General features: G+C 40.3%; 1 protein-coding gene across 1 annotated transcript in view; it reads right to left on the bottom strand.

Moving 5' to 3' along the window:
• Window positions 1–15,696, bottom strand: part of DNAH11 (dynein, axonemal, heavy chain 11) — a 384,221-nt gene that overhangs the window by 189,037 nt on the left and 179,488 nt on the right. The window contains exons 43-45 of the mRNA XM_011944208.1: window positions 10,096–10,246; window positions 6,850–6,981; window positions 1,664–1,837 (exon numbers count right to left, since the gene is read on the bottom strand). Of these exons, the coding sequence (XP_011799598.1) occupies window positions 1,664–1,837; window positions 6,850–6,981; window positions 10,096–10,246 (457 nt within the window). The remainder of the gene's footprint in view (window positions 1–1,663; window positions 1,838–6,849; window positions 6,982–10,095; window positions 10,247–15,696) is intronic.

The following is a 15,696-nucleotide window of genomic DNA, read 5'->3' as shown; positions in this document are numbered from 1 at the left end:
AAAAAAAAAAAAAAAAAAGAAACAAACAAAAAAAAGAATTTTGGGCTCTTGGAATGGGTGAATGTATTTTGCATGTTAGTAGGATTTGAATTTTGGGAGTCAAGAGGGCACATTATTACAGGCTGAATTATGTCTCCTCCAAAATTAATCTCTTGAAGCCTCAACCCCTCATACCTCAGAATGTGACTGTATTTGGGAATAGGACTTATAAAAGAGATAATTAAGTTAAAATGAGGCTATTAGGGTAGGCCCTTATCCAATGTGACTGGTGTCCTTAGGAGAAGAGGAAATTTAGACATACGGGGAGACAGTGCCCATGAATGTGCACAAAGAGAAAAGGCTATGTGAGGTCACAGCAAGAGATGCCTATCAGCAAACTGAGGAGAGAGGCTGCAGGAGAAACAAAACCCCTCAGTATCTCCATCTTGGACTTCTAGCCTCTGGAACTAAGAGAAAAACATGTTTTTACTGTTTACACCACCTGGTCTTTGGTCTTTTGTTATGGCAGCTCCAGGAAATGAATGCACTGGGCTTTCTCTTATTTGGCACTAACTGCCTCCTAATAAATGCCACAGAAATCACCTATATGCCACTCATACAGCACTCCCAAAATAATAAGCTCCAAAATGAATCAGAATGACATGATTTCGAGGAAGAAATAAAATGAAAAGGAAAACACATTGAGGTACAACAAGATGATCAAAGAATAACTGAATCTAAGGGAAATGTAGAAGAGTGATCTATGAAAAGAAACAGTGAAGAGAGAAAGTTTCATTTGGATCATCAGCTGTCACGTGACTTTGAAAGGTGAGAAGAGGAGATTAAACATATTCATTTGATAGCTGGAGGGTATAAGAAGAAAGTTATATGTGAACAGTGCTATCTAAGAAATTTACAATAAGTTCAGAAGTAAGAATCACTGAACAGAAATATGCCTTCAATGTTTACAAACTCACAAAGTTTCTAGGAAAATATAAATAAATAATTTCTTTATATTTTATAGTTATTGCAGATTTAAGTTGTAACATTTTTTAAAAAGAGGATGCAGAAATATAACAGCCATCTCACTAAGCATTCTTATAACTGCGACTCTTCTCTCCCAGTGATATATGTCATATGCTGAGCATATTAACACAATAACTTATTCATCAGGCAAGAAAGAAAAAAAAAAAGAATTTTTTTTTAAAGGGATCACATCAGCACACTTCACTTGAATATTGGTGATATGGTTTGGATCTGTGACCCCACCAAATCTCATGTTGAATTGTAATCCACAATGTTGGAGTTGGGGCCTAGCCGGGGGTGAGTGGGTCATGGGGGCGGTTTCTCATAAATGGTTTAGCACCATCCGTCTTGGTACTGTTCTCATGATAGTGAATTCATTCTCATGAGATCTGGTCATTTAAAAATGTGCAGCACCTACCCCCTCACTCTCTCTTGTTCCCGTCTTGGCCAAGTGAAGTGTCTGCTTCCCCTTCCCCTGTGATCTGAGGCCTTCCCAGAAGCCCAGCAGATGCCAGCATCATGCTTCCTGGGCAGCCTGTGGAATCATGAGCCAATTAAACCTCTTTTCTTTATAAATTACCCAGTTTCAGGGTTTTTAAAAAATATATATAGCAATATGAAAATGGACTAATACAATTGCTATATTCCACACACCTACCTGCAGAGGCACATCTGGATCCATAGTAAATTGGGCAATTTTGTCAGCCCAAGGCAATAATTTCTTTGTTTTGTGGTCCACATAATAATCAAAGATTGTTCCCTGGGATGGAAATTTCACTGCTTTCATCTCTTTCTGCCACCACCGGCTGAAGTCAGCTTGATAATCAGAAAGCTAAGGAGAACAAGAGAAATACTTACTGTAGATTCAAAGGTAATTAAAACTATGAAAAAAACAAGAAACAAATTATGAGTAATATCATCATAGGAGTAGAAACCTAAAATTACCATATACCCATCAAGCACAAATTTTGTGAAATAATTAACTTAAAAAGCAAGGTAAAGTTAGGTAAACGCCAGATTACCTGTTGGTTATTCAATCTAATGACAATGTATTATGCAAATTCCTATGCTAGGTAGTCACTATTGAACAGTGGTGTTCACTTCTACCGATGTTCACACCAATTTACGGGAAAATAGGAAAAATAAGAATGGAGTACTTTTAAAAAATTAATAACATTATTTGATTTAAATACTGTCCTTTGTTCTGAGCTTATAGCTTTCCTGGCCCTTTCAATAATAAAATAATTTTCCCTTATAAAATTATGGTGATAAATTGTTATTTTTATAAATGCTCTTGCTTAGAAAAGTAAACAACTGGCAACTCTATACCATTCCTACACATCATTATTGAAACTCTGTTGATCTCTGGAATTCTAAACCTGGGAATCCCTGCCATGGGAGATGGAGGAATGGAGAAACACATGGACCTGTTTTCCCACCAGACCAAATCTAAGGGTTGTAGTTGAAAACTGCATAGGGACCAACTTTCAGCCTCCAGAAAGATTTATAGTAGCAAGGAACAGACTCTCTTTACTGGGAGTTGCTTGTTTTAATATGAGTATAGATATAAGCCATTTACTGCTAGATTAGGGTTTGGAAAATAAAGAGGAGGACAACTGTGTGCAACAACTAGAAAAACCCTTCTATATCCACAGGGTGACCTGGCCCAGTGATGCCCATGTCCAGAGGATGACCTGGCCCAGTGATGCCCATGTCCGCAGGATGACCTGGCCCAGTGATGCCCATGTCCAGAGGATGACCTGGCCCAGTGATGCCCATGTCCGCAGGATGACCTGGCCCAGTGATGCCCATGTCCGCAGGATGACCTGGCCCAGTGATGCCCATGTCCACAGGATGACCTGGCCCAGTGATGCCCATGTCCAGAGGATGACCTGCCCCAATGATGCCCATGTCCACAGGATGACTTGACCCAATGACTCCTATATCCACAGGATAATCTGGCCCAGTGACTCCTATATCCATAGGATGATCTGACCAGTCACTGCCATAGCCACATGATGACCTGGTCCAGTGACACCTCTATCCATCCACAGGAGACCTGGCCCAGTTACTCCCATATGCACAGATGACCTGCCCCAGTGACTCTTGTACTCATAGGATGACCTGGCTCAGTGCCTCTGATATCCACAGGAGACCTGGCCCAGTGAATCCAATATCCATAGCATGACCTGACAAAGTGAGTTTGATGAACTTTTAAAAATACTGTGTGTGTCTACTGCTTTCAGCAATCTCATTTTTATCTATCACTTCAACTGTGATTTTTCCCCAGAGAAGTTTTTAAACCTGCTTTTACTTTGATGTCTCTATGTCATAGATTATGGCCTATAAACTGGGCAGGGGGAGTGATCAGTGTTTGCAGGGAGAGCTTGCCCCACCATCTTCCAAACCATCTGAGAGCATCCTTCTACCACCCCATGCATGAGTTATGCATTTAGGTTCATTTAAGTTATTTTCAGATTGGTGGCAGAAGACATTTCTTCACCCTATAAAAGTTGGTCTTGAGCCAGGACAGTTCAGATGATATTACTTATCTGGCACCATTCTCTGTAGGCAGACTACATTTAACTTTTACTTTACATCGAACTTTGCTTCACCCAACCACTACATAGGCAAAATGATTTTGGTGACAAATCTTTCATTCATTAATTCATTCAACTAAAGTGCATTTGTTCTAAAGTAGAAAAGAAAAGAAACAGGGTCTCTCCTCTCACAGAGTTTATGGGGAAGATAGAAGGGAGGAACATGAAGATGTGTCATCCAGCTGAGGCTAAGTCAACAAATTCAGAAATCAACAGTTGCCTTGAAAGTAGTTTGCTATAAGTGAGAGTAACAGAGGCAATGTATTTTAATTGGATGCTCAGGGAAGGCATCTTTAAGTGCCATTTCAGGAAGAGTCCAGCACATACAAAGTTCCTGTGGGATGAAAGAACTTGGTGTGTTCAAGAAACTGGACCCCGTAGCTGGCGGGCGGGGAGCAGGGGAGGGAGTGGCAGAGGAAGAAACAGGGAGAGCTAAGCAGGGCTAGATTCAGAGGCCTTATAAATAGAATTAAAATTTGAAATGTTATCAATAAGGAGCCATTCAAGTGTTTTCAACTCTAGAGTATATAATATGATTTCATGTGCATTTCAAAAAATCACCCTGACTGCTGAGTGGATGATGAATTATCAGAACAAATGTAGAAAAAGAAAGCCCAGTGAGGAGGCTACTTCAGAAGCCATGTGAGAAATGATGGTGGTTTCTGGGAGTTCAGATGAACTTGAATTGAAACTCGTTTTGGAGGCTGGCTGCAATGACTAAAGAACACAGGTCCTAAGTCAGTCAGCTGCTGTTTGAACCTGGCTGAGGCATGGGTTAGCTTTGTACCTGGAAGCAGATTAATACACCTTTCTAAGCTTCAGTTCCTTATTTGTAAAAGAATAGTTGTACCAATCCATATAGGGTTTTATTGTTTTTGAAGATTAAATGAGGTACCCTATGAAAAGCTCTAAGCATATTCCCTGACACATATTAGGCACTCAGTTTGTTAAGCTACCAAGTGGCTATCCTGAGAACATTTCTTGTGTCCGTTTCACGCATATTGCCAACATCATGGCCTCTCTTTTGAATGCTTTGTAGTTAGAGCCTTTTTGAAAATTTTAAGCTGCTGTTGCTGCTCATGTTGACTATTAATTACGGAAAGGAAGGTGCCAGTGATATCCAGCTTCTAGCTTATATAACTAGCGGGGGGAAGGCTGATACATTTGGAAATTGGAAAGATTAAAAGAGGGTCAGCTGGGAGGGAGGTGAGGGGTTATGAGCAGGAGGGGGAAGATGTCCGCTGTCAACATCCCACTGATTTTACAGTCCTAGAAAGGGAGAAAACTTGTGGTAAATATTGAAAGAAATACCTGGTGGATGAGGAGGGTTGCCTTCTGTCTGCATGTGGCTTCCATAAACAGGAAACCCACACATGTTGTAAACCGTGGCTCTGAGAAAGCCACTTAAGTCCCTGACACGAACACTTGACTCTCACTCACATAGTATCGGCTGCTAATCTTTAGAGAGCACTTGGAAATGACAGAAGGAATCTGGCTTCTGAGAATGGCTGAAATAAGATCTAGGAGGCCAAGTGAATTCCAAATATATTATTATAATAATAGGCACAAGTTATGGTAACTTAGTGGCGAGAAGTGGAACTGGCCAACAGATTATGTCAACCATTTATTTTCTGATCTACAGTGAGCAAACCAACAGCAATATAGGTCACTCTTGGCTGTGATGCCTTTCAACGTAAATACCCCATTTACACCTGGAAAGAGCCAGGAAGCCTGGAAAACGTGTTATCTATTTTTCGTGTAAAAATTCAGGGGTACTCATAGAAGCACTATGAACCATGAGAGGCCCTGAGGTACCATGGAAGGTATGGCTTTTGGAGAAAGACAAACTCCAGTGGGAATCCTGATGTTGCCATTTCCCATCAGTGTGACTTTGGACAAGTTACTTTGCCCCTCTGAGCTTTACTTTACTTGTGCAATGAGGATAGCTTGAAGAATCATAGTAAAGATCACATGAGAAAAATTCCACATAGTGGCAATTAGATCTGCAAATTTCTGAAGTTGAATAATTCCCACTTTGCACTTTGGTAAGCCTAAGCAGTTCGTGGGATATGTGTGCTGGTGCAAACATTTGTCTCAAGTGTTAATCAGAAGCCACAAAAGGGCTATGCAAGCTATCTGTACAGGCATGAATATTTCAACTTTCAGCTAAAAAAAAAAAAAAGACCAGTGAAAAAGAAATTGGCCCAGGGTTGACTATGGTTCACAAATGACTATCCTGGGAATAGTGTGTGAGACTGGTTAGAAGTAAGAGGAACTGGACACAGGGAGACCAATTTGAAGGTTATCATATGCTACAAACGGAATTGTGTCCCCTCCACGTCCCACCCCCAAATCCACATTTTGAAGACCTACCCCTCAGTGTGATGGTATTTGGTGGTGCGGCCTTGGGACATAATTAGATTTAGACAATGTCATGAATATAGGGTCCTCATGATGGGTTTAGTGTCCTTGTCAAAAGAGAAACCAGTATGTCTTTCTCTGTCACATGGGGACACAGCGGGAAAGTGGGGGTCTGAAAGGTGGGAAGAGAGTCCTTGCTGGAACTCAACCATGCTGACACCATAATCTTGGAGTTTTAGTCCCCAGAACTGTGAGAAATAAATTTCTATTGCTTCAGTCACCCAATTTGTGGTATTTTGTTATGGCAATCTGAGCTAGGACACTATGATAGCCAAGGCCAATCTGAAGATGCATTGCCTCTGAATTTAGGCTGCAGGGATGGAGAAGAGGGAACAGGGTTGGCAGCTGTTTTACAGGTACAACTGAAAAGGGTCTGAGATCACAGGACACAGAAATCAGGAAGAGTGATGTCTCCCACATTTTTAACTGGAGCTACCGGGAAGAATGTACCACTGAGCAAAAGAAAAGAAGGAAGAGAAGGGGCAAGTTGGAGTATGGGGCAGAGGAGACGGTCTGTCTCAGGCACACTGAGTGGGGCTTCTTGTAGAAGAGCATGCTGAAGGTGAAGCCCCAGAGGCAGCTGGAACACAGAACTTTTTCAGAAGACACAGCCAGGCTGGAGGGTATGGATTTGGCATTGTCAGCTGGGGTTAGAACCATCAGGGATGGGACTACCTAGAGAATGCACAGATTAGGAGAGAACAGGGCAAGTAGTATAGACCTATAACATAACAAAAACGTACGGATCACATATTTTAACCTCCCCCTGACCCTGTCCCACACAAAACTGGAAACTGGTCCTGTTAACTATTTCTAAACATACCTGATCTTGTAGCAGGGTGCCTCCAAAAGCCCAGATACAAGCAAATACAAAATAGACTTCATAAACTTCTTTTGGACTGTCAGAAGGGACATTTTCAGGAGTCAGCAAGCACTCCAAAAGAACACATATAGTCTAAAGAAAAAGAAATAGTCAAATAAGGCAACACCTTTCAAATAGTGGAGTAAGTTCAAAGAATATTTTTACAACTCCGTTTTATCCTTAAGAGAGTACATCGTTGGCCGGGCGCGGTGGCTCAAGCCTGTAATCCCAGCACTTTGGGAGGCCGAGACGGGCGGATCACGAGGTCAGGAGATCGAGACCATCCTGGCTAACACAGTGAAACCCCGTCTCTACTAAAAACTACAAAAAAAACTAGCCGGGCGAGGTGGCACACCTGTAGTCCCAGCTACTCGGGAGGCTGAGGCAGGAGAATGGCGTGAACCCGGGAGGCGGAGCTTGCAGTGAGCTGAGATCCGGCCACAGCACTCCAGCCTGGGTGACAGAGCGAGACTCCGTCTCAAAAAAAAAAAAAAAAAAGAGAGTACATTGTTTCCCAACTGTGATTTGCTACATTGGGAGAGACAAAAATTACCACCTTGGGTGTCTAAGTTAACAGTAGAAAACTTGTCACTTTCAACCAAAATGATCTAGGTAATAACAAACTGTTTTTTAAAAATAAAAATTTAAACAATCCAGTTAATAATCAGTATACAAACCAAAATCACATACAAGCCAAAGAAAAGGGCATATATCTATATTCGCTTTTTTATAAATAGGAAACCATTTTCTAAGTAGTATTCTATAATCCACTTCCTCGACTAAAAACTGAAGACATCTTTCATTATCAATAAGTGTTACTGTACACCATCACTGGAATGGATGCAGAAGATTCCACTGGATGAACAGCATTTATTTTACTGTTCCTTCTTGTTGGACATTTAGATAAACCACTTTCGGTAAGCACTTTGGCAGCCACTTTCCCACCTGTTGTCATAAATTTAGAATGTTGGACTGGCAGCTTAAGCCTGTGGCAGTTTTTTGGACACCGAACTAAATTTAACGTTGAAAGAAATGCTGTTCAGGAACTCAGGCACGTGTTCTTCATACCCTCCAGGTGAAGTGGCAACATGCTGGGCGGTCCTAATATACCTAGCCCGTGCTTAGGGCAGTTGCGTTAGCAACGAGAGGAACGCGGCTGCTGCAGGGGACTTCACCATGTGAAATAATAACCAGTAATGAACAGGTTTGGGGGCTAGTTCTCTAAAGCACAGAAAGTTGTCATTAATTAGCACTGTTACAGATCCTAAAAACTCAAGAGACTCTTCCCCCAGTTTTTGCAGGCAAAGATAGATTTTCATCTGTATTATACACACAGCAACGCAAGCTATCACAAATCAGGTCAGCACTGTGTGTGTGCCTTTCCTTTCTTGCCACAAAAGATGGGGAAATACTTTTCATTTAAATTGTTGAGCACTTATTACATTTTAAAATCTTCTTTCTTGATTTCTATTATTTCATGTTGTGCCACATTTGCCAATTTGAAATAATCTTTTAATAGAATAAAACTCACCAATTTGCTATTAAGAAAAACAGTGTAAAACTGAGGCTTTGTTAGTTTTTAGTAGAAGCCATGTTGTTCTAAGGAACTGTTGAAATCAAAACAAAAAAGACTGAAGGGTCTCAATGTGACGCTATCTGCTGAGACGAACACATGAATAAGGCCACATGTTTCTTCTATTTTCTCCCACAGTACTTGAGAAACATTTTGAGTTGTGTCAGCACTTAACATACTTTAATGCACAGTCTGAAAGAATTAATACACCTTACCAAATTTAAAGAGGCATCATACATCAGAAAACAGAGTGCATTAATTTCTCAAGATAGCCATTTCAGGTTACTATCTTCTTACATTCATTTTTGTCTCAAATTTCCATACTTATTAGTAACCACAGAAGATAAATTACTCTATAAAACAACAGCTTAAAAGAAGCTAAAAATTAAATGCCATTTCTGAATACAGTGAAAGAAAGAAGTAGAGTAGAAGTCACATTAATTCCTACTGACCTATTTTCACACTACTCTTGAATGGAAAAGTTCACACCACAGAGAATCACACAAATACATAAGTCAACTTGAGAAAGAACATGATCATGCTTTTTTGCAAGTATTACACCAGAGGAAGTCTAATTAGGCTAACTACATAATTAATTCATAATGAATAAATTCAGACCTGCTTTCAGAAATAAATTATGCCTCAGATAATTACTGTTGAAGACTATCGTTTATTTAGTTGGTGGGCGAATTATCAAAAAATCTGAACTTTCTCTTATTATGCTTGTGACTATGTCTAATTTTGCATCAAACAAATTTGGTAACGCACTCACTTAATGGTAACAAAGCACTTAGAAAGCAATTTTGCTCCTACAGGAAAAAACGGGTGTGGGGGGTTTTCGAATTGTAAACCTTTCACGAAGCTTTTTGCTTGTAAGGGCTGGGGATAGTTTCTCTTCATGCTGAGATTAAGATCACAGCCTTCATTTCTGTGTGCTGTGAATTATTTTCATTGGCTTCCATGACAACCTATCATGTGTGCCCTTCACTCTTACCAGCTGTCTCAAGATGACGATGCGAAAAAATGTATCTCTGGGATATTACGAACCCTTCATCCAGACTGACACGCCTCCATGAATATCTTTGGGAGGGGGAGGTCTGTGAGTGGTGGCACCTAGGTGGTAGAATTCAGAGGCTTTCTCTTACTCACTGGCTGGCATCTTTAATTGCACAAATTTATTTTATTGAGAAAACATACTGAGCACCTTCTCTGGGCAAGTTACTTAGGAACCAGAAAAATAAATAAAGCTATTGAAACTTTGTTGTTCTAATTCTGTGCAAAGACACCGGAAAGGAACACAATGGTTCAACAAACACATATCTGGCACCTACTGTGTGCTAAGAGGTATCTGGGGATATTAAAAAAAAAAAATCAATAAAACCTGGTTCCAACCTTCATTCACAAGATTGTGAAAAGAAGGACAGCACAAACTTAAACGCTAACAGAATGTGATAGAGGTTTGCAAAAAGCTCCAGAGAACATGGAGGGTGGGGGCAGGGGCTGGAGGGTTGGGGCAATCTAACAATTCCAGAAATCTTCTCATTTTCTTGGGCAAGCAAGAACTTCTGTTGTCTTGATCAACAAACACTACTGCATCAGGACTGGAATGTTAAATGGTGTAACCGAAGACAAACCTGCACCAGGCTACTCTCAGGAATTGAAGTGATGGTTTTAAAGCTTGTTCTCAGCTTATCCAAGCATGCGGGGACATATTTATCAAAAAGAATAGTCAAATTGGCCTTTTCTGATTGATGCCGCCTTCTGTCTATCCAACTGGCCACATACCTGAAAAGGAACACAGAAAAGCTTTTATTGAACACTAGGCTTGAAAAGCAGAATTTCACCAAGTCAAAAGTTTCCTCCTTCAACACAGCTTGGTGCAACAATTCAGCGACACGTTTAGTGAGTTCGTTCTATTTCTCAAACTGCAAATATTTTAAAATGGTCCTTTAAAAACTTGTTTTAATGGCCATTTTACCTTAATGAAAAGACTGTAAAAGAAACTCCTAATAGCACTTAGAAGCCAAACATAATGGAATATAAGTAGACCATTACTGAGCATTTATGAGGAAGTGCAGTGTGTCATTTCCTGAAGGGCTCAAACTATTCCCATAGTGTAGGCCTTATTTATGAAAACAGCTTGCGATTTTTCTTGATTAATCTTGGCATCAATTATTTAGTAATGAGAAATCAGTTACAAATAAAAAGATGAAAATTCCATAGGGGCTATTTCAAAGTGCCTCCTTTTTCAATGGACTGAATGTAACTCCAATCTGATAGCTGCAAACGAGTTTCCAATAGGTGGCTCTGATTCCGCGTTTCATGCTTGGGGTGTGTGTGTGTGTGTGTGTGTGTGTGATCTGAAACATAAAATGTTATCAATTTGATACATTAAATATCCTTAATGTATTAGTAAAATAATACTTATCAGTAAAACAAAGCATGACTTAGTAGCACCTATAGTAGTCTACAGGGCAAAAATGTATGATGTTAAATAAAAATAATCCCTCAGAAAGTTCTCATTAAGGATGAAGCAGGGGGAATAAATACATTTAGAAGCCAGCAGAGAAGCAGTATGACCACAGGTCAATTTCAGCTACATCTTGCATTTTGAGCATCAGGAGACATTAAGACAAGATGATTATCTGACAAAAGGCTCCTTTCACTTTTCACAAGGCTTCACAATAGAGTTTATTAAACAGTCAGTTATGTTACACTCTGATGAAATTTACAAAATGTCAACTGTCAAAACTTTTTCAGGTCTAAGATAAATGGTTTTCAATAGAAGTCCAATTGCATAAGAGTAACCTGATGGAGTGTCTCTGTGTGGTAGTGACAGTGGGAACTGCGTAACGATGGAAAGCAGGTGTCAGTGCCTGGGGACGAAGGAATGAAGGCCACCCTCTCAACTACGGATTTTACCCTGTATCAGCTGCCAGAGTGGAAAGTGGAAACTTTGTATCTAGACCTTATCAAAAAGAGGCAAAAGAGGATTGCTCAGGGAAAGGAAATTCTAAAGTGAGACTGCCTGGATATGCATCTCCGTTCCACCATTTTTAAACTGTGTTACCTTGGGCAACTTACTTAACCTCTCTGTGCCTCAATTTTCTCCTCTGTAAATGGACATAGTAATAATATGAACCTCCTGGAGTGGTTGTGAGGATTATGTAAGTTTGCATGTGCAAAGTGCTTACATTAGCATCTGACAAATTCTCAATAAATGTTACTCATTAGTACAGAGTTGGTGGCATTGGGAAACTCAGGGTTAGATCATGGCTCCATCTCCCTGTGTTTCTCCTAAAGGCAGTAGTGTCCCATTGGGCACAAGAGTTGGCATCCTGGATTCTGATGGATGTAACAAAACCCACACCCCACTTCCCAACAAAGTTTCTTCCAGGTTTCTGTGGGAGCAGAAAGCCATGGCAAGGATCACTAGGAGCAGTAACTTCAAAAAGTAGCCCAGAAGGAAGAAGTGGGCTTTGCACTTAGGGTGCAGGTAATAGCGACTTCACATCAGCAGCAACTAAAGTCTCAGAGAAAATCTACCGAGCCCACTAGCAAATGATGCTTCTGGACAAATTACTTCCACAAGTGAGAGTTGCTCTAGAAAAAAGTCAGTCCAACCAAACCAGGAGATGTGGTAAAAGCTGACTCTGCTTGAGAGAGAAAAAAAAAGTGTGTGGGGGAGAATCAGATAAATGACCTCTACTAGGGATCAATCACACCACACAGCACAGGATAGAGAGTAAAAATGGCTATGTTGCTGGACAGTTTAAAAATTTATGTAGAAGTTATTGCTAAACTTTCATAGCTTAGGAATAAAATACACATTAAAAGACGGTAAATTTAGAAGGAGAAACTGTTACCTTCAGCAAACACTGAAGCTATAGAGCTACACTGTGTGCAATTCTTGCAACACTGCTTCACACAAAAAAATTCCTTATGATTTTTAAAAGATGCGATACATGTGAACATGACTACTATTATATTACATACAATTGAAAATGGCATACTAAAATGGCATATTTTTTCCTTGCCCACAGAAAAGATCACCCATGTTGGTGCCCCACCTCAGGAAATGGCTACATTGTAATGCCCCAATGTATCATCTTAATGGCAACATGCAGGTTATTAACAGAGAGTTTTGGCTTTCCAGAATTTGTAAATGAGTCCTCCTATCAGCAGCTCAGTTGTTCCTCCTTCCTCCAGAACTGTTCCAGGTTTATTAAGTGAAGCCTAAAACCCTGTGGTTTCTAAACTTTCTAGAGTAGCCAAAGTTCTCAGACCTCTGAAAACTTTTTATTTATTACTCAGTCCTCTGGGGTTGGATTCTGTTGTATTGGATAGAAGGAATTGAACAGACTGTAAGTCTACCCTCAGAGCAAGCTTCGAGTTCTCTGTCATTCACCATGGCCTGGAAAAATGGTAGACAGCAGCACATGCTAACTAGCAGTATACACCAATTATTTCTGAAGTTGCATGTTTATAATATATACAGTATCCAAAGATGAGACATTGGGATTGTAGGGAAAGAAGACAATACGTCCATTTGATACAGGTGAAAGTATTAGTGATACAAAGCCAGAAGAATATTTTAAGCTCAAATAATAGAAGAAAGAGGATGATCTAAAGCTGTGGCTTCCAAGAGTCATCTAGCAGTATCTAGTCTTTCATAATCAGACTTAGGGATGGGTTTTTTTTTTTTTTTTGAGACGGAGTCTCGCTCTGTCACCCAGGCTGGACTGCAGTGGCGTGATCTCGGCTCACTGCAAGCTCCGCCCCCGGGTTCACGCCATTCTCCTGCCTCAGCCTCCTGAGTAGCTGGGACTACAGGCACCTGACACCACGCCCGGCTAATTTTTTGTATTTTCAATAGAGATGGGGTTTCACTGGGTTAGCCAGGATGGTCTCGATCTCCTGACCTCGTGATCCACCTGCCTCGGCCTCCCAAAGTGCTGGGATTACAGGCGTGAGCCACTGCGCCCGGCCAGGATGACGTGTCTTAATGTCTCCATCTTAGTTTCATATATCTCAGCAAACATTAATAAAAGTAGAAAATGTGCCTCTATGCCAGAGAAAGAGAGAAAGAGAGAGAGAAAGTAAAAGTGGTAAAAAGGTTAGTGATTGCAGGAAAAACATCTCTGCTGTGCATTATACTACCTTTCCAGCTTTTCTATAGCTTTGAACTTTATTTCAAAGTTTTGACTCTGAAAAAAACATTGCTGAAAACTGAGACTTAAGCGATTCGTTTGGAAAACTGGGTTAATAATTATGTCTATTTCAGAAGGTAACTGAGTATTAAATGAATTAATATGTATAAAGCTATCATTTTGTTAATATAAGTACATTGAAGTAAGATGTTAAGGTCTCCAATAACTATGGAGGGGAAAAAATACCCTTTATCCTAAAATAGCTATTTCATGACTTATTGAAAGTTTATTGCAATGGGAGGTGAAAATAGAAAAATACCTTTTAGAGAAGATTTCCATTATTTTGGAAAATGACTTGGATGAATTCTTTGGTCACACCCATGAAAATTAACACCTACCCAATAATTTTGGAAAAAACAAAACAGAAAAACCCAAAAGCAAAATCGAATGGTGAAGACAGAGTTGTTTGACTCTCTTAGGAATATAAATTGGGTGTCTCTTTAGCCAACCCATGACCTTTGATGTATTGCATGGAAGTCCTTCTTTAAACAGAGATTTGGACCAGGCTTTTGTTAGCACAAATCTCCACAGGATAGGATTGAGATTGAATGACATGTGCCTCGGGAGCTGTGAGGTTCACTACTGCAATCAGAGCACACCCAGGAGGGGTAAGAGGTCTCATGAAGGAAATGAATGCTGCCATGCACTGCAGTGCCCGGGTTCTCTGTACAGAGGGAGTCACGGCTGCTGCAGAGACTCCCTCAGGTAGCTCCCAACCAATAGAAGCATCCCAGGAGACAGAATCCCAAGTGTGGAAAGGAGTTATTATCCCAAGAAAAACACTCCATTTAAGACTTTTGAAAATGACTCCTTCTCCAAAACATATCCAATAAAGACTTTGTCAAAAGCAAAAGCCTGGGCATGGCTCTACTATGCTGCAGAGGTAAGGAATGAGACTTTTAGTGAGCACGTCAGTACACACAGGAAAGGCAGCCTGGAGAAGTACATCAGTTAGGCATCTGGTAGGAAACAGATGTCATCCCCAAATCACGATAATAAGGGAAGGATCAATAAAAGGACTAGTTACAGAAGTGTGAGCAAGGAGTAGAGAAAATGGAAGGGACAGTACCATGCCAAGAGAGTAATTACAAGGAATGGTTACTGTACCTTTGCCTGGAGGGACAAGAGAATGAAGAATTGCCAGAACCTGGAAGGAAAGAGCCTTAATGGAGAGATATAAGAAGAGCTGTGACCTGCAGTCACAGAGGGACACAACCATCCTGACATGACCCTGTTGGGAAGGAGAATAAATAGCCTGACCTCACTGTCCTCTCTCCCTCTCACTTCCTGCCAGGATTCTTCATTAGCCAAACCAACCAGAAGCCAGAAGGCAAGGAGCCCACTAATGTGGTCCACACAGTGAGAAGGCTGGAGAGTGTGTCCAGAGAGGTAAACAAAAGATTTCTGACATAAGAAGCATGCCAGGCACAAGCATGGGTTCAGTGGCAGAGCTCAGCGATTCCTACAGTTCTGAGTGCAAATGCTGGAGGTGACAATTTACAACCAGAATGAACCGTAGAAAATGTAAGCATTTGAGGAGTAAGCAACTGGGCACCGTAAAGTTGCTCTAAATCAAAGTGTTACAACTGTTCATATACGCATAGTATATATACATGCAAACATACATAACCTAAGTGATTTCTTTTTATGTAAGTGTTCCATATAAGCTTTCATTATTTATTTACTTACTCAACAAATATTTACTGAGTTCTTAACATCTTCAAAGGTACGTGAATCAGGTAACGTCCAAGTAAAAATGACAAAGGCATTCCAGTGCTAACTTAATTATCTTTAAATTAGTCTAATTCATTAGCCTTAAATTTAATTGCTAATACCTTCAGGTAAGCATATAAATATTTAGAATTTTATACTAAGATTTTAACAAGATCCAGGCACAATTTTAAAAAGCACTGAATAAAAATTGGGCAAAGAACTTATGTGAACATTTTTCCAAAGAAGACGTACAAACAGCCAATAAGCACATGAAAAGATGTTCAACATCACTAATCATCGAGGAAATGCAAA

Source organism: Colobus angolensis, unplaced genomic scaffold, assembly GCF_000951035.1.
Source record: "Colobus angolensis palliatus isolate OR3802 unplaced genomic scaffold, Cang.pa_1.0 Scaffold229, whole genome shotgun sequence".
NCBI classification, from domain to species: domain Eukaryota; kingdom Metazoa; phylum Chordata; class Mammalia; order Primates; family Cercopithecidae; genus Colobus; species Colobus angolensis.
This window is presented reverse-complemented; position numbering and strand designations above follow the sequence as displayed.